Source organism: Macrotis lagotis, chromosome 1 (assembly GCF_037893015.1).
Source record: "Macrotis lagotis isolate mMagLag1 chromosome 1, bilby.v1.9.chrom.fasta, whole genome shotgun sequence".
Taxonomy (NCBI): Eukaryota; Metazoa; Chordata; class Mammalia; order Peramelemorphia; family Peramelidae; genus Macrotis; species Macrotis lagotis.
In genome coordinates, this window is record NC_133658.1 from 913,790,890 (window position 1) to 913,817,834 (window position 26,945).

General features: G+C 35.3%; 1 protein-coding gene across 1 annotated transcript in view; it reads left to right on the plus strand.

The window, feature by feature from the left end:
- The window catches only part of LOC141509020 (putative small intestine urate exporter), a 78,805-nt gene that overhangs the window by 20,798 nt on the left and 31,062 nt on the right, over positions 1 to 26,945 (plus strand). Inside the window, 2 exon segments of the mRNA XM_074218193.1 lie at positions 15,689 to 15,817; positions 17,350 to 17,449. Of these exon segments, the coding sequence (XP_074074294.1) occupies positions 15,689 to 15,817; positions 17,350 to 17,449 (229 nt within the window).

Genomic DNA, 26,945 nt, shown 5'->3' on the forward strand with positions numbered 1-26,945 from the left:
AAACTTGTAATCACCTGATTAAAACTTGTAACCACATGAATTATATGATTGATGATGAAAATTGTACACTTTTCAACCAAGGAAATTATCTCAGCTTGCTTGCTTGAAGCATACATAATTCTGAGTCTATAAAAATAAATCCAAGCAGCTGACAGTCAGTCAACCTGCTCCTGCCTTTAACACCGTGTTCACCCAACTCATTTTGGCAACTCTGTCCCTCCTGTCAGGTTCCAAGGACCCCTCGGAGGCTGGACCCCAGCAATGAAGGGAGACCCAAATGAAGTTATTTTCTTTGTAAGATAATATGGAGATTCATTCAGTTGAATTGATGCCACTTGGCAATGGCAATAAATTTTGTTTCATGTTTTAAATCCATAATGTTGTATATAATTTAAAATTTTCTAGTATTGTGAATTTTGAAAAATTATTGTAAAAATGGCGTTAATCAAATTATGCAAATGTATCATTAGAAAATTTAATTTTAGGGGCGGCTAGGTGGCACAGTGGATAGAGCACCAGCCCTGGAGTCAGGAGTACCTGAGTTTAAATTTGGCCTCAGACACTTAATAATTACCTAGCTGTGGGGCCTTGGGCAAGCCACTTAACCCCATTTGCCTTGCAAAAACCTACAAAGAAAAAGAAAACTTAATTTTTTGATATAATTTTTATTATGCTATCCTCAAATTATTCCATGATATAAACATATTTCAATATTTTCAGTATCATAAATAATAACAAAGTTTCTCATATTCTACTCACTTGGTGAGTGAATGAAGAAATGATTATGGAATATCCGTGAGCATTTTTATGGAACTTTAAGGTTACAAAAGCAGTTTCCAGACATAATCATGTTTTATCTTCATGCTCTTATTTCCATTGTGCATATGAAGAAACTGAGTCTGTGAGAGGTTAAGTTGTTTGCCCAGGGTCAAACAGGTACTAAGTTTCTAAAGGACTACAATTCAAGTTTTACTTACTCTAATTCGACACTGTTATATCACCTGATATAGTGAGTAAGTAAATTGATTTATTTAAAAATGCACACTAATTAGCTAATAAATTGGGATCAGGCCCCCACAGCTTTGCATTAATCTGTAGGTACAGGAGAAGACAGAGTTTTATACATTAAAAACAGTTAATTAAGACCAGTTAATTAAAAGAAAACAACTAATCAGGATCCAAAATAGAACAACTGTTTTCTAATTGGAAGAAAGATTAGGGACTTTCCAGGTTGAGAGTGGAAGGGCAAACAGAGTGGATTCCTTGGAATCAGAAAAAGAGTTTTTCCACTCCTTCCCCTCCCTCTCTGCAAGTGTCTGAAACCACAAAAGGAATGGAAACAATAGATGATTGATCAATATGGGGTAACTTTTCAGGTACGACAGATATAGCTTACTTGAGGTGCATAACTGTGAGAAAACTCTCTGCATCAATCTTTGGTTCTAACTGGGTTTTGGGTCAGGATAACCCAGGTCCTTGGTTAAGGATATCTAAGCAGCAGGTGATGTGATGATGATGCTTGTCCTTGGTTCTCAAAACAGTTAATGACATCATCTGGGGGGTGGTGACAAGCTTCTGAATTTGGATCTGAATGTGTGGGTGATGTGCAACAAGTCCGGATAGTCCAATATCCCAGTCTCACAGGGATAAGTTCAAGCAATGCAATAAAGCTTTCTTATAATTCTCACAATCTAACAAACTTTTCTCACAAGGCAGAAATTGCATTAGACCCATAAATGAACAGAAATAGAGCTGTGAGCATCAATATTGAGTCACAAGAGGGAGTCAGTCTGATTGATTCAATTTCCACTAACTCTTGCTCTTCCAATTCCCTCACTTATCACAATGAGATCAAAACCTCCCTCAAACTTCTCTTTCCATAACCCCTAACCCTTTAATTCCAAACTCTCCAACTGAATTATGTCAGTGCAAATAAATTAAAATTCTCTAAGGTGTGCTCCCGGTGGTGGTGTGATGTTCTCAAAGTGCCCTTCAGAGTGTGGGTTCTTAGGCTATGACCTTGGAAAACCTCTATGGAATTGACCAAATTACATATTGGAGAACAGGACAAAATAATATTTGGCTGTTTCCTTATCACGTACAAAAATCAAGTGGGGGACAGATGAAATACTATTTATGGAACACACTGTATCAACAACAGTCTTTTTTGTTTGTTTTTGCAAGGTAATGGGATTAAATGACTTGCCCAGGACCACACAGCTAGGTAATTATTGAGTGTCTAAGGCCACATTTGAACTCAAGTCTTCTTGACTCCAAGGCTGGGTACTCTGTCCACTGCATCACCTCACTGCCCCCGTATCAACTTTGAAAAAATGTTATTGTATTTTACCATGACTGAATTTTATAGGCTTGCAGCCTCCCTTAAGAGATATTGTCAGGGCAGCTAGGGGGAACAGTGGATAGAACACTGGCCCTGGAGTCAAGAGTACCTGAGTTCAAATCCGGCCTCAGACACTTATTAATTGCCTAGCTGTATGACCTTGGGGAAGTCACTTAATCCCATTGCTTTAAATAAATAAAAATTTTAAAAATATTTTAAAAAAGAGACATTGACAATGTGGTCTTAAGAACAATGCTTTCTATGCCTAGATTGTAGAAACTACAGCTTTCCTTAAGGGGAACTCTCATGCTGTTCTCAAAACCACAAGTCATTCCTAGAACAATATATAATACAAAATAAAAAAACAAAGAAACTTTACCTGGAACATCAGATTACCTGAAAATCATCAGCAAAAAATAATTTTTAAATTCTGGATAGTATGTTTCAGGAACTGATAAATGGAAATCCTTTCAGATCATTTAAAATCAGAGGGCAAGAGGTAATTAGGAATAATCCACTGGACTTCTTATTGAGAAAAAAATGAAAACTTCCAGGAATTCCATAGTCAAAATTCCAAGCTTCTAGGTCAAAGAAAAATATTACAAATAGCTATAAAGACAGATTTCAAGAAGTAAGGAACCCTAGTCAATATATCCTCTCTCCATACAACTTTCAGAAAGAAGATCTTGGAATATGAAATTCCAAATGGAATGGATAAAAGCTCAAAAGCAATAATTTACTCTACAAAACTATGCAATTTTCCTATAGAGGAAAAATGAGTCTTTAATAGAATAGTTTATTTTCAAGCATTATTGATAAATAAAAACAGAAACATTAAATTTTTATAATTTAAAAATTATTAAAATGGAAATACAGACCTCAAGAGAAAACTATAGAAGTAAGAAATCTGAATTTGGGGAAGGGGCATACATGATGAGGTGTTTACAACTTACTAGATCAGAAGAAGCAAATGCTCTTTCAGAATCTTAATATATTTGAGGGTTGGGGCAGGTAGGTGGCATGATGAATGGAACAAAAGCCCTGGAGTCAGGAAGACCTCAGTTCAAATAAAGCCTCAGACACTTGATATTTACCAGCTGTGTGACCTTGGGCAATTCACTTAGCCCCATTGCCTTGAAAAAAAAGTGTGTGCATATATATTTGTAAATATATATATATATATATTTAAGAATTATAGGATTTAATGAGAGAGAAGATAATGGTTATTTTACCCTGTTTTGATGATCTTAGAAAGAAAAAGGAAAAGAATTTACTGGGGAAGAAAGAAAAAGGAAGTATAGGGTTCTTACTACTTTACATAATAGACTGTGTGAGATGAAAATTATATTAAAAGGGAGAGGAGTTGTATGGATACAGGATATATGAATTAGAAATAAGAGTTACACACACAGAGACACATCCCACTACCCACCAACCCACACATACCCACCCACACACCTACCTACCTTCCATAGACCCCCCCATATAGCCCCACATACATATCCACATGTTCATACAGCTATACATCTGCCCATCTCCATATACCCCCATACTTCCACACAACCCCATTTAACATCCACCCCCATTGCCCCACAGACCTATACCCCTACATAGTCACACAAACCCTACTCTCTCACACCCCCACAGCCTACATACCTTGCCCCCCCCACAGCCCCACACCCCACCTCCATGTACCCACCCATCTATCTACACACTTCATAAATGTCTTCTCTATTTCTCTCTGTTTAAAAAAAGCAAATCTTTGACAGCTTTCATACTAACTATAATCATCTTCTCTATCCTGTGGACAATTGAACTGCTTATTGAGAAATTAAAAGATTAGTTAAAAATTAAACTGCAAAGTAAAAGAAACTTTAATCTGGAAGAGGTAATGCCAAAGTATCTCTAACAAAACTGAAAACATATGATGAAAATTGTTTGCCATAATAATCCTGTGTGATGGTGAGAACATCCTGGTGAGGAAAGAAGGAGCATCTGGTTCTTCCACAGGTTTGTCCTCAATATTTTCTGATTAAAATATTCATTCAGCACTAATGGGGCTTTCCCCCCCATCCTCTTTCTCTAAGCAATGCCTAATTTCCTCAGGCTCTCTGATAAAGTGAAAAGATAATGTTATGTTACTGCAATGCTGATTCTTTATAGTTTGTGTCCTTCAAAAACAGGTAAATGATAAAATGGGAGAGGGAGTGACTGACTGCTGTGGGGGAACTCAATGCTTTCTAAACTCCAATGACCTCTGACTTCAAAACATCTCTGGAGCTCTTCATAAAGCTTTTCATATAAATAAATATTTCAATGGATATATATTTAATTACATATTCAAATATATAAATTTATGTAAAAATAAACATAAATAAAAAAATTACTTTTGATTGACAAGTTCTGTTTTGAAAATGTCAATGTCTCCTGGGATGAACTATTTGACTCATTAGACATGTAATCGATCCTCTAAGGAAATGCCTTTTTGATTGTCAATTTGAGATTTTGGAGAATGACTCGGTGGGGATGTAGGATACCAGACAGCCAAAGGGTAGCAAAATTCAAACTGAACAATCAATAGAATTAATAATAGTAACTAGTACATATGGTAGCCCTTTAAGGCCTCAAAGAGTTTTATACTTATAATTTTATTTGAATACAATCATCTAGGTTTAAATCCTGCTTCAGACATGTATTCCTGGTGTGATTATGGGCAGTCTAGGGATGGGGGAAGTAAGCATTTACATGACAATATTCTAAGGACATTTTATGAATATTTTCTCAATTAATTTTCATAATAACCCTTCAAAGTAGGAACTATTATTATTATTATCCTCATTTTAGTGTTGTTCAATTCGTTTTCATTCATGTCAGACTCTTCTTGGGATTTTCTTGTCAGGGATACTCATGTGGCTTGCCATTTCCATCTCCAGCTCATTTTACAGATGAGGAAACTGAGGCAAACAGGGTTAAGCGACTTGCCCAGAGTCACATAGTTAGGAAATATTGGAGTCCAAATTTGAATTCTGATCTTCCTCACTGCAGACCTAATGTTTTGTCCACTGTGTCACTAGCTACCTCTAATTAACTTCAATTTTAGGTTCCTCAATCCTTTAAAAAGGTAGAAAAATCACCCCCTCCCCAAATAGATTTTGTACTAGATCTGACTTCCACTAGTTAGAGGAAATGATGACTGAGGTGAGCTATTAACACTTAAAATGAACTGAAGTTGGTGAGTGGAGCTGTGTAACCAAAAGGACCTGTGATAGGAGATATAGGAGCCCCAAAGAACATGGAAACCATCTGCCTATGTGAGGGGATGAGAAATGACAACAGAGAGACAAGACAACTCTGGGAAATTCTAGTCCTTATTTCAGGTTTAGTTACCTCACTGTTGCCTTAAAATTAAATTTAAAGAACCCCACTACATTCTGTTTATGGAAAGTTGCTGGAATCATAGCATAAAGAATACCCTGGTGGTGATCTGGAGAACTCATAGAACTCCAATAAGGGAAACCCATGAAGTGTTTAATATGTAAATCTTACTATTTTAAAAATAGCAATAGCACAAGTTGTGTTTATAAAATTCACAGTGATTTTAAAATGTACTCCCCTAGTTGAAAAAGAATCCAAAATTGGAAGAGGAACAATAGCCTTGAAAGAACTCAAGAATCCCACACCGTTATGATTTGAGAAAATAAGAGGCATACAATGGAGATCTACCATCTGACCAGGCAAACCAAAGTCCCGAAAGAAGACTTTCTATTTCATTACCCAACACAGCTAGCTGGTACAGCAAATAGAGTGTTGAACCTGAAGTCAGGAAGGTTAATCTGGTTTCAAAGACAAGTTCAAATCTGGTCTCAGACACAAGCATGCTGTGTGCCCTAGACAAATTAGCCTTAGTTGACTTATATGTAAAATGAATTGGAAAAGAAAATGGCAAACCAGTCCAGTATCTTTGCCAAGAAACCACCAACCAGAGTCTTGAAGAGTCAGACACACCTGAACCACAAGACCATCATGATGTAATGGCCCAATCAAAGCAAATCTTGACCAAGAGAAATCAAAAGTCAAAGGAAATCTACCTCCAAGTACTTTGGATGCAAAACTGGCCAAGATTCTGAGACCTACAGGTGCTCAATTAGATTCAATATCCATGAATTCTACTTGTCTGTTGATTGCCTGGTGCCATAGGTTTTAGTTCTGGAAGTGTCAAACCACAATGTGGTTCAACTCTTTCATTTTTATACGAAGGAAGGTGAGGATCAGAGAAGAAAAGTGACTGCCCTAAAGTTCATACAGCTGGTAGAGAACCAAGTCAATGTCCTCTCTCACCCCTGATTGAATGCCCTTTCCCACTCTACTATACTGCCTCTCTAATATATTTAAATTTAAATAAATGCATTGAGATTTAAACTGGAAGCAGCTGAATGTTAATGAGTAAAGTAGTTACTTTTGTTTTGCTTTAGATCTGGCATGGTGTAAAATTTTTGCTAATGATAGCTAATATTTACGCACAGCCATATCATCATTCATTTAGCTTATGTCAATATTATAATTGCAAACTTTCTTGGTCAATTATCCTAACAAGAGGAATAACTTACTAGGAATAACAAATAAATAACCAAAGTATCAGCAGCGATCTGGGCCTCCTTGTTATTCCTCGAGCACAGCATTGTAGCTTCCATCTCCAGGTATTTGACCTGATCATCCCCCAAGTCTGTAGTGCTTTCCCACCTTATCTCAGATACAGGCTTTCCTGGCTTCTTTCAGGTCTCAAGTGAAATCTTACTTTCCACAGGAAGCCTCTCCTAACCCCTTTTAATTCCAGAACTTTTTCTGTTATGTCCAATTGATCCTATGTTCTCGACATGTACCCTATTGTCTCTGCCATTAGATATTGAGTTTCTTGACAGCAGGGATGATTTGTGGTTTGTTTCCTTATTTTAAGGCTTTGACCTTTCTTTTTATACACAACGCTTGGAACATAGTAGGTACATAATTAATTATTGTTGAGTAATTGACTTTGTATGTTTAGAAATGGCAACTTATGCTAGTTAAAAGAATAATCTTCATACATATTTAAATGTGTCCAGGACAGCAAACATGACTATCAAAAGACATCTTACATGTAGAAAATACGAATTTTTAAAACTCAGTATTCTTTGTGATGGACAATTATGAGAGAAAAATTGAGAAAGTTGTATTTAAAAATTGGAGCTTTCTGTGGATATTGTTCTTTCAGGACGCGAAAGCCAACTCCTGGGAAAAGACCGGCCTTATGGATTCTTTGGAAACTCCCAATATCAGTCCACTGGAAAGGAAAAGACATATGCAACAACACCTATCAGTGAAAAGTAAGATAATAATGATAATTCCATGAAGTGTGATCCTACCCACTCAAACATGACTGCCAAGAGAGCTCTGGATCTCAATTCAATTCTGTCCAACAAATTTATCATTTATCTGCTGGATACAAAGAACTGTGCTAGCTTAGGCATCCTGACGGACATAGAGATGAGTAAGGAGCACTCTTTGAGGGAACTTAGGTGGTGCAGTGCATAGAGCACTGGCCCTGAGATCAGGGGGACCCAAGTTCAAATTCAACCTCAGATTTCTGATACTAACTTATTCTGTGACTTTGCACGAGTCACTTAACCCCGTTGTCTCAACAACAACAACAATAAAAACCAAATACCAAAAACACAAGAAACATTCTTTGTTTTCATGGAATTTTATAATTAAATAAGTCTTCCTTCTCAAGAAACTTACATATAATTAGACAAAGACAATACTTGACGTGGAGTACTGCTCAGAAAGATATTTTGGTTTGGAAATGATCATTGCAATAGCTAATATTTATAAGATGTTATAGATATAATCTCATTTGATCCTCCACGTTGCAAGTTTTTTTGTCCCTTAGAGAGATGAAGGATTGAAGGGGTTAAGTGACTCGCCAGGGGTCACACAGTTAACTGAGGCAAGATTGGAACTCAGGTCTTCCAATTACAACTTTCAATCCATTATGGCACCTAGATGTCAAATTTAAAAATTCATGAGTATAGATTAACACAAGCCTCATTGTACTAGCAGTAGTGAGAATCTGATTATGGTTTCTGAACTAGAAAACTATTGGCTTAGAAGGATAGTAAAGAGACCAATCAAGAGTATGCTCTCTCAGCCATGAACTCAGGTCTTTGTGACAAACTTACTTAAAGGAAGACCTCAGAAATAAAGTGGGAAGAAAAGCTGAGAGATACCAAATAGCAATTATAGATAAAGATATAGTAATAAATAGCTACAGTATATCATGAGAGATAGAGATTGTAATGGATATTTTCAGATAAATAGTAATAGATAAAACAAAACAACCCACCACACCACTTATTCTATCCTTTCCAGAACCTGCCTCAATCTAACACTGAAGGTCCTTCACTTCTGGTTGGCAAGCTCCTAGTATGACTCAATCTCAGGTTCATTGCCATCTCTGTTTATCCATTCCACATCAGCACTCCTACTCTATCTATGAGAATAAAAATACATGCTACTATTTCTGAGGACATGTGAATTAACTTCCTCTTTACTCTAATCCCCATTCTCTCCTTCATAATACTTTTTGCTGGCTAATTCTATGATTGGTCTTTCCATATTAGAATAGAAGATTTTCAAAGTAGGGACTGTCTTTTTTGAATGTATTTGTAGCTCTGGTATTTAGTCTGGTACAGCAAATACTTGATAAATGCCTTTTATTCATTGATTCACTCATAAAAACAAAATTTTGACATATTAGAACTGTCTGAGAAGAGGTACAAAGAAAGTAATTTGAGGATTTCTGAGATCCTCCACAATTATTATATTTCTAAGTTCAGAAATTCCAAAATTCTGTTATCTGATCATTATTGTTGGTCATCTCTCCTTACTTATGTCTCATAACCCAGAAACCTGTATTTTCTCAACATGACCCCTAAAATCTCCAGCCCCATTTCTTTCACAGAACTTTGTCCTTTCATTGGCTACACTGTTCTCCTTTCCCTATGTCAACCTCTTGGTGAATCAATTTACCTCTACAGTATTATCTATACTCAAATCCCTTGCCATCTTATCTTATCAACTGTCATATCTGCCAAATCCCAAACTTCATTGCAGTCATCATCATCATCATCATCTTTAACAATAACACAATTATAACCAACATTTATATTTTGTCTAGTATAAGGAGGCACTTTACAAGTATTATCTTATTTGATTCTTATAATCCTTACAACAATCCCAGATGTTGCAATCATGTCCACCTTATAGATGAAGGAATGAAGGCAAAGAGAATCTGAACAATTTGCCCAAACTCACAAAGGTAATAAATATTAAGAAGTATCTTCCTCTCATTCCCTCCTCTGCACTTTATGTAAGCAGGGTCTTGACAGCTCAATGAACAAAGAACTTTTTATTATATCCACAGTAATGTGCCATCAGGGTTGAGCAGGATGTAATCAAATTGAGTTGCAGAAATTGATCTGATTGATGAACTAAATTAGTGATGATGTTAATTAATGCTGAAGTTTCCTAACAATTCCCCTACATCACTGATTTTCATTGCTCTTCTGCTTTTTAGGAAAGAAATCATTCCACAGGCATTTCAATCTACTTAGGACTTGTCCTACAGTTTCTGGAAAGAACAGAAGGACAGTAAAATCCAAGTCTTAGCTAAAATAGTCTGTAAATAAAGACACATATAATTAAACAAACCCTAAAGGAAATCACAAGTCTGGACGAAAAAGTTGATTTGATGACAAGATTTAGTGGTCCCTGTAAATGCAGAACTTTGTGGAGAGATTATAATTCAGGAACAAAGTCTAAAATGTGCTGTTGATGGGTGTGCTTGCACATTCTATCAGGATATTCTTTCAATGAAGAAAAAAAGACTTTCTCTTTTAACATTGAAAACTTTGACTAGGTACCTCCTTACAGTACCCTGTTTCTAGTATACCAAACCATTCATTTCTCTAAATTCCCCAATTCTGGTGAGAGCTTGTATTAACAATCTCTAATAGTAGATGATCAAGATAGAAAAAGAAATGATCAATTTGTTAGCCCCTAACAACAGCAGATTTCTTAAACCATTCCATCCCTCCCCTTCTGTTCTCTTATGGTTCCCCTTTACCACAGTCTCAGCCAAAAAGCTCACCTAATATTTATTGAGAAAACTGAACTCCCTTTTCTCCCTTCCTCCTCCTCTCACATGACTCAGATGCTTTCTCCCTCTATTTACTTGATAAGGAAAACCGCTTTAAATGCACAATTTCCCTCTATTCTATCTTCTCCAGCAGATTGCCCTTTCTTTCATCCCTTTCTTTCAATTACCTTTATCTCCAAATCTAGTGTTTTCCTACTGTCTATAAAGCACTTTATTTATATTTATTTACCTTGTCTCTACAAATCTCAAAAAATACTTTTGATTCATCTATTCCTGCTAAGTTAGCATTTCCTTCCTTTCCTGGTTAAGCTCATTTCCTCTTACTCTCAACTATCTACAGTGTGTCTGCAAACCTTTTCATTCAACTAAAATTGTTCTCTCCAGTTACCAATGATATCTTTAATTTCCAAATGGTCTTTTCACAATCTTCATCACTTTTTGATCTCTCAGCAGCCTTTGACATTGCCAACAGTCTTTTCTTCTCTTTGATATTCTTTCCTCTCTAGGTTTTTGTAACACTGCTCTCCCCCATTTCTCCACCCATCTATGTGACCATTCCTGAAGACCCTTTGCTGTATTTTCATCTAGGTCATGACCACTAACCATGGGCATTCTCCAAGGCTCTGCCCTGGGTTCTCTTCTCTTCCCTCTATATCCTATATTATTTGATAACCTCATCAATTTCCTTTGAAACAATTACTATCTCTGTGCAGATGATTCTCAGATTCATTTACCCAGTCCTAATCACCAGTTTTACATCTCCAACTGTCTATTGGACATCCTGATCTGGGCAGCTTAAACCCAATATGCCAAAACTAAGTTCATTAACCTTCTCTTCATGCTGTTCCTTCATTCTTGCTTATCTGTTAATGACAAAGATGCTACCATCCTTCCAATCCCCAATATCTCCTTGAGTCCCTACTCTCTCAACATCACCCTTCCAATCTAAACATTCGTGAAGGTCTATGAATTATATCTTTCTAACATTCCTCACCTCTGACACTAATAGCATTCTCTTGTTGACCCCATCCCTCATACCTGAGTTATTTGCATAGATTACTGTTTGATTTCCTGATCTCATGTCTCCTCACTCTAGTTCATCCTCCCCTCAGCTGTCAAATTCCTCTTCCTAAGTAGAGTAACATGAAATATAATAAATAAACCATCAAAATAAATTACATATCTAAAACTGAAAAAATAATGGTCTATCCTTTCACATGCACACACCTACACACACACCTACACACACACATAAACACACAAACAAACATTCAATAAATCTGAGTATCTCCCTATTACCTCCAAAATCAGGTATAAAACCCTCCGTATGTCTTTTAAAGAACTCTCACCTGGGCACTTTGTACCTTTCCATTCTTCTTAAACCTCACTATTTTCCTCTCCCCTATAAACACTGTGACCAACTAACTCACTGGATTCTTTGTTATTCCTGCAACAAAATTTTTGTCCATTTGTTCATGTTCATTGACTGTCCCCCCAGAGCTGGAATGATCTCCATCATCATTTCTACTTCCTGGTTTCCCTAGCCTGCTTTGTATCTCAACTAGTCTCACCTTCTATTAAAAAACCTTTCCTGGGTCTCCCTAATTCCCTTAGTCTCTGAGATCACTTCCAATTGCGCCTACATTTATTTTGTTTGCACATCCTCTCTCCTCTCCCTAGCATTATCCTATTATATCCTTGAAAGCAGAAACTGTTTTCCTATCTTTCTTAGTATTTCCAGAGCTCTGTACTATCTTGAACATAGCAGGTGCTTATGAAGATTTGTTGACTTGACCTAACTAAATCTGAATACTTTCTTCTATATCCAGCACAAATGCTATGTACAGTTCCAAACATAAAGACAAATAAATCCAGCCCCAGGCTCTCTCCTGAACTTCAGCCTCACATCTCAAGAGCCTACTGAACATTTCGTACTGGATACTCCAGAGATATTTTAAAGAATAACATATCTAAAACTGGATTCATTATCTTTTCCCCAAAGCTATCTCTTCCTCCAAACTTCTCTTTCTCTTGAAGGAACCACCAGTCCTTCAGGATTGCCAGATCTGTAACCTCAGCATGACCTTTGAATTCCTTACTACATATATCCAATCACTTACCCAATTTTACCTTTTCCACCTTCATATTTCTCACATTTGGCTCCCTTCTTTTTCCTCACGCAACTAACAACTTTCTTTAGGCTCTCGTCATCATTCACCATATTAGACAAGAGCTTCTTAATTGTTCTTATTTCAGTTCTCTCACTCCTCCCTCCTATTCTAGACATGGCTGTCAAGTAATGTACCTTAAATACTTCTAGTCAGGTCCCCCCCACCAAGACTTTTTAATTGCCTGTAGGATAGAATATAAATTTCTTTATTTAGCCTTGAAAGCCTGTCATAAGCCAGGCCCAACCCAACTCTTGAACTTAATTGGATGCTTACACCCCTCCCACATTTTATGATCCAAGACCTAACTGAATTGAATTTATTTGCCTTTGTCACCCAAGACACCCCTTCTCAAACTCCTGTGCCTTTTCATTATCTATTCCACATTCCTGGAATTCTCTGTACTAAGAGTTTCTCAATTCCTTTAACATGCACTTCAAGCATCAACTTCTTTATGAAACCTTTCCTGATGTTCACAAGATTAGTATTCTCCTTCCAAATCTACCTGGAGTCCATTTAATTTAATTTTTTTATTTATTCATTTTCTATGTTTGCAGTGCATATTTTTTTTACATATAGCTTTTTGTTTTTCTAATTAGGATACAAATTCTTTGTAGGTAGAGTTAATTTCATTCTTTGGATTTGTATCTCTAGTACAGTGCCTAGAACATAGTGGATAGACACTTAATAAATAATTGTTGATTGAATGATTGATTAAAATATAATACTAGAAATGAATCTTACAAAATCATTATGGGGGTAGCTAGGTGGCAGAGTGGATAGAGTACTGGCCCTGGATTCAGGAGGACCTAAGTTCAAATCTGGCATCTACCTAGCTTTTGACAAGTCACTTAACCTCATTGCCTTGCAAAAAAAAACCAAAGAAGAAAAAAATAATCAAATCAAATCAAATCATTATAGTTTTTGTGCTTTTATCTCTAATTTTTAAATAACATATTTCTGAAAAAACACATTCCATTTTTCTCAAAACACATATGTTTATTAAAACATAAAAACCCAGAGGATAAAGTTTTTATGTTGCTGGATTTTATCCATTCCTGATTTGCCTCGTACTTCTGATATCATGGGATGCAGAGATATGGGATCTTCCATCATGCTCTATTCATTTTTGAACACAGATATATGTAGTCAGTTATCCAAGTAGCAGTTCATTATTATAATAAATATTCATTTAGGTTTTTCTTGCCAGATCCTTACTTATCCTTTGTAACAATTATAACTATTCTTATTCTTTCCCTTCTTACCTAAAGATCCTCTTTATTGGCATCTCTGCTTTTTTTTTCCTACTGTGAGTTATCATTCTCTATCAAACCCAAGTTATAGTATTATCCCTTTTTAAATTATTGTTTTTACCTACTTACATTTCCAAATCTTTTAAAAGTCAAGGTTAGATTTCTTATCAATTTTGTAGTCGCATCAGTATATCTAGATCAGATATTCTTATTCTGGAGCCAACGAACTTGCTTTTTAAATATCGTGCTACTTATATTTCAATGTGATTAGTTTCCTTTGCAATCCCATGACTTTTATTTTGGCCATTTAAAAACATCTTGAGAAGAAATCCATTCATGCTACCAGGGTGCCAAAGGAATCCATGATATAAAAAAGCGAAGAACCAGGAATCTAGATAATGACCTTTTGTCTCTTATTTTGAAAACACTTTGGATGTTCAGAATTTTATTCTTTTTTTAAGAAATATTTTATTTTGAGTTTTACCATTTACCCCCAATCTTGCTGCCCTCCCCCCAAGCCTACAGAAGGCAGTCTGTTAGTATTTACATTGTTTCTATGGTATATCTTGACATAAGTTGAATGTGATGAGAGAGAAATCATGCCCTTTAAGAAGAAAAATGAAGTATAAGAGATAGCAAAATTACATAAGAGAATGATTTTTTTCTCAATTAAAGGGAATAGTGTTAGGTCTTTGTTGAAACTCCACAATTCTTTCTCTGGATACAGATGGTATTCTCCAATGCAGACAGACTAAAATTGTCCCTGATTATTGCACTGATGGCATGAGCAGGTCCATCAAGGTTGATCATCACACCCATATTGCTGTTAGGGTGTACAGTGTTTTTCTGGTTCTGCTCATCTCATTCAGCATCAGTTCATGCAAATCCCTCCAGGCTTCCCTGAATTCCCATCCCTCCTGGTTTCTAATAGAACAATAGTGTTCCAGGTCATATTCTATAACATATTTCCATTTGATCAATTGAGGTTTTGAGAGAATTATTTTCTTTTCGCATTTGTCCAGTTGTATTTTCTAGTGATCTGTTGTATTGTTTCAAGATGTAAATTGTCTCCCCCAAATTTTCCAATTGATTTTTAAATTCCTTCCTGATTTCTTCAAGGAAGTCTTTCTGTGCTGGAGACTAGATCATATTCTCCTCAGAGGTACTAGGTCTCTCTGAGTTAGGGTCTTTTCCTTCTATGAATTTTTCTGTGGACCCTCCTTTCTGAGGGCCTTTCTTGATTTTCCTAAGACCTTGTTATGGGGAGGAACTGGTTCATAGAAGTTTGGTGTTGAGATCTCTAGAGGTTTTACTCACTGGGTTTAGTAGATACAAGTGGGCCAGCCCATAGGCTGTGGTCATTGCTTTCTCTGGAGTGTCTGTGACCTTAGTTTGAGGGCCTCTCCCTTGGCCTGGAGGGGGTGGTTGAAGCTGCTGAATACTTTACCTTTGAACAATGGTGGAGTTTGCCCTAGAGCAAGGTAATTACTCTTCCTATTGATGGCTGAAGGAGCTCTACTGCCCACACCTGAGCCTGGGGTGGAAGTGGGTTCTAATTGTGTTTGTTCTTGGAAGTGCCTTCAGTTGAAATGAAGGTATGGACTCTGAGTTCCTCCAGACCAGAGGAGCCCAGAGATCAATGTCTGCAGCTCTCCCACATATGACCTCACCCACCAGCCCTTCTGGTAAGCTCCAGAATGTCAGTGCCATAACCAATGTGTCTGCTCCCCAGTTGGCTCAGGCCTCTGTGTTTGATTGATCAGGATATTCCTGCTCTCAAGCTCTCACCCTGTCCTGTGCCCCTGGCAGAGTTGGCTCTCTGTACCTGGCTCACCCACGATCCCAGAAGACAAACCTTGAGGTAGATGTTCTTCTCCTAGCTTCTCTTTCTGGGTTTCTTTCAATTGGATTTCTATTAAGAAGTTTGTTTCATATTATATATGAAGGAAGATCAGGAGATTTTAGCATAATGCCTGTCTTCTCCCTGCCATCTTGGCTGGAAGTTCAGAATTTTATTCTTGATACTTTTAGATGCATCCTAGGCTAGCTTCACCTTTAAAATCTTTATTCATTACCTTCTTTGTGTCCTTTCTCTTCAATTTAAAAAAAAACCCTTCTATCCTTAAATATAGAATGTCTTAATAGACTATGCCTAGTTTTAATTTCCTTCTTGCTATCTCACAGCTGCAAAATTGATGGTTACTTCCCAACTCACTCTACTTTTGAAGTTTCCATAATTGCCTCAACAGGAACCAGTTCTCCTTGGTGAAAACAAAATGCAGAATGCAATTTTCTTTTATTATTTCCTCCACATTTGGAAAGACAAAATTATAATTAAAATTAGTTGAGGGGTGGCTGGGTGGCACAGTGGATAGAGCACCAGCCCTGGAGTTAGGAGTACCTGAGTTTAACCCCGGCCTCAGACACTTAATAACTGCCTAACTGTGTGGCCTTGGGCAAGCCACTTAACCCCATTTGCTTGCAAAAAATCTAAAAAAAAAAAACTAGTTTAAAAAATAAAACTATTTTGTGCAGGCAGAAAGAGAATTCCATCGAAATATTCAGATATTTATAACCTAACATGACTACTTATCTCTTGCCCCTAGGTCATGAATATGACTTTTTCCTCTAATTCCCTCTTTTTTATCAAGACATTTTGTAGTATCAAGTAAGATGAACATATCAGTTCTAGCTCTACCAAATACCAACCCTACTACTTCCTTATTCTGACTACTAGGTTTGTCCCCTTACATCTCTTTTGTTGAATTCTCAACTTCTTCCTAACCCCTTAATTTGAATTTTCTTCAGCTTTACTCTCTTATCTTTCTATACTTTTTATATTGTAACAAATTTATTTACTCCTTTGTACTTATGCATATGCCAATGATTCTATATTTTCATCATTAATGTTTATTCCAGGCAACAGAAATGCATCTTCAACTGTCTTCAGGACAACTCCATTTATAGGACACTTCTGCCTGTTCAAATATCTCAATATCTCCTCAAACTCAACATGTATAAAGCCAAGCTTATCCTTGTTTTATCCTGACTTCATTATTTATATCAATGATTCTACCATTCATCTGGCCTTCTGTGCTTCAAAACCAATATGTCATCTAACACTCACCTCCATTTCTCTTTTCTGTAACACTCTTCTGACTAGATGACAACCCAAAACAATGTGAATCTAAATAGAAAGGGAACCATCCTATGAGAGACTTTGAGTTATTTTTTTGTTGTGTTGCTGTTATTATTTAAAAGAAAATTAGCCTGTTCATATAACAACTACATGATTGTTATCTTGGTCTCTCTTGAAGGGTTCTTTTCAGTAAGATATGGTTTGGCCATCCTGATATTTCTCTCTAATGCAATAGCATCCGCACAAATTTCCAGTCTGAGCATTGCCATCATTGCCATGGTGAACAATACAGTCCAGGTAAATCAATCCAGTGATTCCACAAATGAATATCCTTCTGTCACTACAGATACAGGGGTAAGTAAATAGCAGATGCAACTTTTTTTCATTATTCAAACAAGACATATTTATTGTACCTGTTATATATGATATATGAATGCAGACACTAGACAAGGTTCTTTCATTAAATGAACATTTGTTCTAATTTATAATATACATGTGTATGTATATGTGTTAGACTAGATGAACACCAAGATCACTTTCAAATATAAAGTTATTTGATTCTTGGAGATTAAGCATAATTAATTAATTAATTAATTCTGAACATAATTATGTAAGAATTCAAAGTAACATCTCATAAGGAGAAACAATCACCACTGGTTGGATAAGGGATAAGCTTCATGGATGATATATTTTTTTGAGTTGAACTTTGAATATCCAAGTACTGACATTGATATGATTAGGTTCTGGTATAAGGGACACAAGAATTAAACATGGATTATTTTCAGGAGATAACATTCCAATTTGACTGGAGCACAGATTATATAAGGGAATAGTGAAGACAGCTACATAGAATGCAGTGCATAAAGCACGACATATGGAGTCAGAATGATCTGAATTCAAATGGGGTTTCAGACACTATCTGTATGACCTTGAGCAAGTCACTTAAAATCTTTTTACCTCAAGTTTCCTCACTTATGATATGGGGATAACAATAGAACCTATTTCCTGAGGCTGTTGTGAGGATCAAGTGAGAGAATATTTGTAAAAGGCTTTGCAAACCTTAAGCTAGCTTTATAAATATTACCTATTATATAAAGCAGGAAATATAGTTTGGAACAGGATTCTGTAGAGTCCTAAAAGACAGGCTAAGAAATATCAACTACGTTCTGAAGAGAATGGTGAGCCAGTAAATATTTTTGAGCAGTGGAGGACATAATTGGTGTAATGTGTTAGGAAGAACAACCTAGGTGAAATATTTTAGATGGAATGGAAGGAGAGAGTAGAAAAAGCAAGTCAGGGTGAAGTTTAAGAAGCTGTTGTACATCCCTGAGAAGAAGTAAGGGCCTAAAGTAGAATGCTGGCAGTACAAATAGAAAGGAGAAGGCAGAGAAAAAACAGTAATGCAGGGAAAGAACTGGAAGAACATGGCTCTTAATGGGATTTATGTCTGAAGGGAGATTAAAGAGCAGAAATGACTACAAAGCCATGAATGAGAATGCCTGGGAAAATGATCATGCTATTGATAGACAAAGAGAAAAGAGAAAGAAAATTCAGAATGTTTTAGAAAAGTTGATCTAGAATTATTGAAGCCAATCAAAAAGTAGGTAAAAATATCTACCCGGAGCTGGACAAAGAGGTCATGGAAAGACATGCAAACCATTGCATTACTGAACCTTATGATCAGAGGTTCAGAGTTAGAAGAGACATTAAATTTCACCTAGCCTAGTGTTTCTGTCTTTTTTTTATTTTTCATTTTAGTTTTTCCTATTACAGGTAAGGATAATTTTCAAGATTCATTTTTTGTAAGATTTTGAGTTCCACATTTTTCTCCCTTCTTCCCTCTCCTCCTCCTCCCCAAGACAGCAAACAAGCTGATCTATGTCATACATGCAATCATGTTAAATACAATTCCATATTAGTCATGTTGGGAAAGAAGAAGCCGAACAGAAGGGGAAAATGATAAAAAAAAAAAAAAAAAAAACAAATTTAAAGGGGCAGCTAGGTGGCACAGTGGATAGAGCACTGGCCCTGAAGTCAGGAGTACCTGAGTTCAAATCCGGTCTCAGACACTTAATAATTACCTAGTTGTGTGGCCTTGGGCAAGTCACTTAACCCCACTGCCTTGCAAAAACCTAAAAAATATTTTTAAAAAGTGAAAAAAGTATGCTTCACATTGCCTTCAGGCCTCCCAGTTCTTTCTCTGGATATGGTTGGCATTTTCCAACATAAGTCTTTTAGACTTGTCTTTGGAGACATTGATGAGAAGAGCTAAGTTGATGTTAGTTGTTCATCACACAATGTTGTTGTTACTATGTTCAAGAGTCTCCTAGTTCTCCTGTCTTCATTTCAGTATTAGTTCAACTGAGTCTTTCCGGGTGTTTCTGAAATCTGCCTGCTCATGATTTCTAACAGGACAGTTTTATTCCATCACATTCTTCTATCACAATTTCTTCAGTTATTTCCCAGTAGATGGGCCTGAACTCAGTTTTCAGTTTTTTTTGCCACAACAAAAAAAGATGCCATTAATATTTTTGTCCACATGAGCCCATTGCCATTTTTATGATCTCTTTTGAATGCAGATCTAGTAGTGGTGTAGCTAGACCAGATGCTATGTATAGTTGTATAGCCCTTTAGGTTCTCCAGAATTGCTGAATCAATTTATAATCCCACCAGTAGAATATTGGTGTCCCAGTTTTCCCACATTCTCTCCAATATTGATCATTTTTCTATTCTGTCATATTAGCCAATTGTGCTCTCAACTGTTTAAATTAGCATTTCTCTAATCAGTAGCAATTTATTTTTTCATAAGACTATGGATAGCTTTCATTTCTCTTTAAAACTGATTGTTCATATTTTTGACCATGTATTAAACAAGGAATAACTTGATTTCTTATAAATTTGACCCAATTTTCTATATCTTTGAGAAATGAATCTTTTATCAGAAACAGTTGTAAAAATTATTTCTCAATTTTATGCTTTCCTTTAAATATTCTTTGCATTTATTTTTTTTGTGCAACAGTTTTGTAATCCAATGTAATCAAAATCAGCCATCAAGAAATTTATAAAGTACTCTATCTCTTGTTTGGTCACAAATTCTTTCCCTCTCTAAAAGTCTGACAGACTATCCCTAATTGACTTTAAGTCTAAATCATACACCCATTGTGACCTTTTCTTGGTATAAAGTAAAGATGTTGATCTATGCCTAGTTTCTGCCATACTATTTTCCAGTTCTCCCAGTATTTGTGATCAGATAGTGAGTTCTTATCCAGAAGCTGCAGTCTTTAGGTTTATTAACCAGCAGATTATTATTTAATACTGTCTCTTGTGTACCTAATCTATTCCACTGATCTACCACTTTCATTTCTTAGCCAATACTAGATAGTTTGTTATGCCTGCCACTTTACAGCATAGTTTTAGATCTGGGATAGCTACACCACCTTCCTTTGCATTTTTCCCCTTGATATTCTTGACATTTTCTTTCTCCAGAAGAATTTTTTTTTACTATTTTTTAACTCCATAAAATAATTTTTGGTAGTTTAATTGATATGGAATGAATAAGTAAATTAACTGAGGTAGAATTATCATTTTTATTATATTAGCCCAGTCTGCCTATGAGAACATGACATTTTCCCAATTGATTAGAGCTGTCTTTATTAGTGTGAAAAGTATTTTGTAACTGTGTTCATGTAGTTTCTGGGCTTATCTTGGCAGATAGACTCCCAAGCATATTATGTTTTCTACAGTTGATTTAAATGGAATTTCTGTTACTATCACTTGCTGTTGGACTTTGTTGGTAATATAAAAATATGCTGTTGATATATGTGCTTTTATTGTTTATTCTACAACTTTGCTAAAGTTGTTAACAGCTTTGACTAATCTTTAGTTGATATTCCAGGACTTTATAAGTTTACCATCATATCAGCTGCAAAGAGTGAGAGTTTTCTTTCCTCATTGCCTATTCTAGTTCATTCAATTTCTTTTCTTTCTCTTATTGCTAAAGTTAACATTTCTAAAACAATATCAAATAATAGTGATGATAATAGGCAATTTTGTTTCATCCCCAATCTTACTGAGAATGTGTCTAGCTTATGTCCATTTTACATAATGCTCGCTGATGTTTTAAATAGGTCTCCTTTTCATTTTAATGAAAATTCCATTTATTCTTATGCTTTCTAATGTTTTAAATAGGAATGAGTGTTGTATTTTGTTAAAAGTTTTTTCAGCATCTATTGAGATAATCATATGATTTCTCTTAGTTGTGTTTTTGATATAGTCAATTATGCTGATTGTTTTCCTAACATTGAACCATCCTTGTAATCCTGGAATAAATCCTACCTGATCATAACGTATTATTCTAGTGATAAATTGTTGTAATATATTTGCTAATATTTTACATAAAATTTTTGCATCAATATTCATTAGGGAAATTGATCTATAACTTTTTCCTATGATTTAGCTCTCCCTTATATAGGTATCAACTCCATGTTTGTGTCATAAAAGGAGTTTAGCAGAATTTGTTCTTTCCCTAATTTTTCAAATAGTATACTTTGAATTGGAATATTAATTGTTCCTTAAATGTTTGGTCAAATTCACTCATAAATTCATCTGACCTCAGAGATTTTTTTTCTGATCGAGTTTATTGATGCTTGGTTGAATTTCTTTCTCTAAAATGTGTTTATGTAAGCATTTTGTTTCTTCTGTTAATCTAGGCAATTTATAATTTTGTAAATATTCATTCATTTCAACTTAGAGGACAGACTTATTGGCATGCAATTGAGCAAATATCTCTGAATTATTACTTCAATTTCATCTTTCTTGGTGATGAATTTTCCCATTTTCATTTTTGATACTGGTAATTGGGTTTTCTTTTTTCTTTTTATTGAATCAAATTAACCAAAGACTTATCTATTCTATTGTTTTTTAAAATAAACTCAATTTTAATTAATAGTTCAATAGTTTTCTTTCTTTCAATTTTATTAATTTCTCCTTTGATTTTTCAGAATTTCTAATTTGATATTCAATTGGGAACTTTTAATTTATCCTTTTTCTAGCTTTTTTAGTTGCATGCTTAATTCATTGATCTCTTCTTTCTCTGTTTTATTTATGCAACCATTTAGAGGTGTGTAATTTCTCCTAATAACTGCTTTTAACTGTATCCCATAAATTTTCTTATGTTGTTTCATTGTCATTCTCTTGTTTGAAATTAATAATTCCTTCTATGATTGGTTGTATGGCCCAGTGATTCTTTAAAATTAGGTTATTTGGTTTCCAATTAAGTTTAGTCTATCTTTCCATGGCCCATTATTACAAGTAATTTTTATTTCATCATGATCTGAAAAGGATGCATTTTATATTTCTACCTTTCTACATTTGATTGTGAGGTTTTTATGCCCTAATACATAGTCATAAGTGCCATGTATTACTAAGGCAAATATGTATTCCCTTTCCATTCCCAATCAATTTTCCCTAAAGATCTATCATATATAAGTTTTATAAAATTATATTCACTTCATTAACTGCCTTCTTGTTTATTTTGTGGTTAGATTTATCTAATATTGAAAGAAGGAGGTTGAGGTCCCTTATTATAGTTTTGCTGTCTATGGTTTCCTATAACTCATTTAACATTTTCTTTAAGAATTTGGATACTACTTGGTATATATATATATACATACATACATATATATATATATATATATATATGTTTAATATTGAAATTATTTCCTTGTCCATGTTGACTTTTAGGAAAATGTAGTTTCCATTCTTATTCTTTTAATTAGATCTCTTTTTTTTGCTTTCCCTTTATCTGAGATCATGATTGCTATCCCTTCTTTTTTTCAAATTCAACTGAAGTATGATATATTTCACTCCAGTGTTTTACCTTTAATCTGTGTGTGTCTCTGTTCCAAATGTGTTTCTTCTAAACAATATATATTGTAAGATTCTAGTTTTTAATCCAATCTATTAACTTCCATTCTATGAAAAAGTTTATTCTCTTCAAATTCACAGGTAAGTATTATTAACTTTGAATTTCCCTCCATCTATTTTTCTCCTGTTTGTATTTTCCTCTTTTCTTCCATCCTGTCCCTCTTAGCCAGCATTCAGGTGAGTAGTTCAGATCAGTAGTTTTTTTCTATGAGATACTTTATGTTTTCTTGCATTTTTTAAATTTTTAAAATTTTGTTTGAATTTTTCTCAAAATCTCATGAAACCATTATATTCTCTTGTGTTGGCTAAGAAATTAAAGAGGTAGATCAGTCACCTAGATTAGGCACAAAAAAGACCAGTATTAAATGACTATAATAATCTGCTGATTAATAAACCTAAAGACTGCAGCTTCTGGAAGAGAACTCATTATCTGATCGAAAATACTGGGAAAACTGGAAAATAGTATGATGGAAACTAGACATAGATCAATATCTTGTACATTATACCAAGAGAAGGTCACAATGGGTGTATAACATAGACTTAAAGTCAATTAAGAATAGTTTATAGTTTAGACCTTTGGAGAGGAAAAGAATTTATGACCAAACAAGAAATAGAGATCATTATACTTGTAAGGAATTATTTTTTTCAGTTAGCTTTAGCACCACCCATTTCATTTCATCAGTTCTATTTTTTCTTTAAAATTATTTGTTTATTTTGAATTTGCAATTTCTCCATTAAGCTTGCTTCTCCTCCCCCACCCACAAAAGACAGTCTGTTAGTCTTTACGTTGTTTCCGTGGTGTGCATTGATCTAAGTTGAATGTGATGAGAGAGAAATCATATCCTTAAGGGAAAAACATAAAGTATAAGAGGTACCAAAATTACATTTAATAAGAAAACATTTTTTAAAAATTATAATTTTTGGTCTTTGTTCAGACTCCACAGTTCTTTCTCTGGATTCAGATAGTATTCTCCAAAATTGTGCCTGATTGTTGCACTGATGAAGTGAGCAAGTCCATTAAGGTTGATCATCACTCCCATGTTGCTATACACTATTCTTTTGGTTCTGCCCTTCTCACTCAGCATCAGTTTAGCCAAATCCTTCCAGGCTTCCCTGAATTCAACTCCCTCCTGGTTTCTAATACAACAATAGTGTTCCATCACACACATATACCACAATTTGCTCAGTCATTCCCCAATTGATGGACATTCACATTCATTCCAATTCTTTGTCACACAAACAGGGTTGCTATTAATTTTTTAGTACAAGTGATGTTTTACCTTTTTTCATGATCTCTTCAGGGTATAAACCCAGTAGTGGTATGGCTGGATCAAAGGGCATGCACATTTTTGTTGCCCTTTGAGCATAATTCCAAATTGCTTTCCAGAAAATTTGGATGAAGTCACAGCTCCACCAACAATGTGTCAGTGTCCCAGATTTCCCACGTCCCTTCCAACATTGATCATTGTCCTTTCTGGTCATATTGGTCAGTCTGAAAGGTGTGAAGTGGTACAGCAAGATGATTTAATTTGCATTCCTCTAATAAGTAATGATTTAGAACAATTTTTCATATGATTATGGATTGCTTTAATTTCCTCATCTATAAATTGTTTTTTCATATTGTTTGAGTATTTGTCAATTGGGAAATGGCTTGTTTTTTTTTTTAATTTGACTCAGTTCTCTGTATATTTTAGAAATGAATCCATTGTCAGAAATACTAGTTTTAAACATTGTTTCCCAATTTACTACATTTCTTTTGATCTTGGTTACAGTGGTTTATCTGTGTAAAAGCTTTTTAATTTAATGTAATCAAAATTATCTAGTTTATCTTTAATGGTGCTCTCCATCTCTTCCTTGGTCACAAACTTCTTCCCTTTCCATAGATCTGACAGGTAAACTATTCCCTTATCACCTAGTTTGCTTATAATATTATTTTTATGTCTAAATCCTGTATCTATATTGCTCTTATCTTGGTATAGGGTGTGAGGTGTTTGGCCAATTCCATTTTTAAAGGAATTGTTTTCTACAATGAATTTTTTTCCATTTGGTCAGTTCTATTTTTTCAGAGTTGCTTCTTTTTTCTATTTGGTTAATTGTATTTTTTAAAGAGTTCTTTAATTCAGTCAATTTTTATACTTCCTTTTTTAAGCTCTTGACTCTTTCTTGCATGCCTTCTATTTCTTCCCAACTTTTCTTCCACCTTTCTTACTTGATTGTAAAAATCTCTTTTGAGTTCTTCCAAGAAAACTTTTGACCTTGATTCCCCTCTGGGGCTTCACAAGAAGGCCTTTCTTCATTGTCCTCTTTTGAAATGGTGTTTTGATCTTCCTTGTCCCCATAGTAACTATGAGCAGTGCCTTTTTTCTTTTTCTAATTCATTTGTTAATCTAGTTTGTGGTTTTTAAAGTTGAGTTCTGCCTAAGGTCACAGGGACAGGCACTGTCCCAATCTTCATTTGCTAGGGACCAGGGACCTACTCACTGACTTTGTGTTCTGTGGTCTCAGGGGCTAGTGGCTACATCTCTGCCCTGGGGTTTCCTGGCTTAGTTGCACCCACTGTGCAGGATTCTGGGGTTCATCATTTGTCTTCTGTGCTGGGGCTGGAGGTTTCACAGTTAAACTGCTGTGCCACTGGCCTGCCGAGATGGAATCAAGGGTCCTTAGAGTTGTTCTTTGCTGGGGCTAAGAGACTCCTGTTGGCTTCTCCCATACTCACCTGTGTTAAGTCATGTTCCCATTTCATCTGAATAAGGTAGTATTTTCCTGAAGTCCTTCCGAGATATCTTAAACTGGTAACTTAATCCACTCTAATTTTTTTGTGGGTACTGTGACTCCAAAATCCATTTAGAGGTTTGCTTTAATAATGTTTTGGAGGAAGTTAGAAAGCGATCAGAGAAATTTCTGGCATGTTGTAACTTGGGGCTTCTTAACCTAAAGTACATGAATTTAGTTTTTTAAAAAAGCATTTTGATGACTGTATGTCACCATAATTGGTGCATTTAAGAACACAGACAAGGGATTCCTAGATAACACTAGATTGTCAAAGAAAAGAACAAAGTATTAGGAATTCCTAATCTAGTTTAATCCCTTATTTCTGTAAATGAGAAAACTGAAGCCCAGACCAGGCAAGTGATTTACCTAATTTCATACAGTTTATGAGGAACAAAGCCAGAATTCATACTCAGGTTCCTCCAAAGCTGGTATTCTTTTCACCACAATGTACTGCTATTTATCTATGAGCCAATTGTATAGAAGAGAGAGTAATGATAATGGGTGAGTTATCTAGGGGCAAAGGCCAAGGGAAAGAGCAGAAGAAGGTTAAGTAAAGACTGATCAGTAATAAAGTCTTCCATATTAGGAGATCAGGGGGAGAATAAAGGGTGCAGTGAAAGAGAAAATAACAAGGCAAAAGAACAGGGAGAATGATATTTTAGGCACCCAGTACATATTCCTTGGGGAGTGAAGTCCTTAGAATAAGTAGTTAGATTTAAGTTAGAGGCAGGTTAAAAGAAAAGATTATTATATCTAGGACTATAAAGGGAACAGCCCCCTGGATTACACTCTGCTTAGGCGTGTCTGGAGCATTATGTATAGAGCAGGAGGCTTCAGTATGGACAAGACAGATGTGGTGAACAGTTTTCCAAGGAGGGCAAGCAGGATGCTGAAGGAATCAACACCATGATATATAAAATAAGTTGAAGAGAAGATAAGTGACTCATGACAGATGGCATCAGAGGTAAGAATGAAAGAGCTTTCCTGTTTTTAAAGACAGATTAGGGTTATTCAATTGGGTTCCAAGAAATAGAATGTAAAGCAATGGTTGGAACTTAAAAAAAATGCAGATGTTGACTTGAGATAAGGAAATCTTTCCTAATTTCCTTAAAATTTTTCTCCTCAAATATCCAAAGAATACTGAACTGCCACA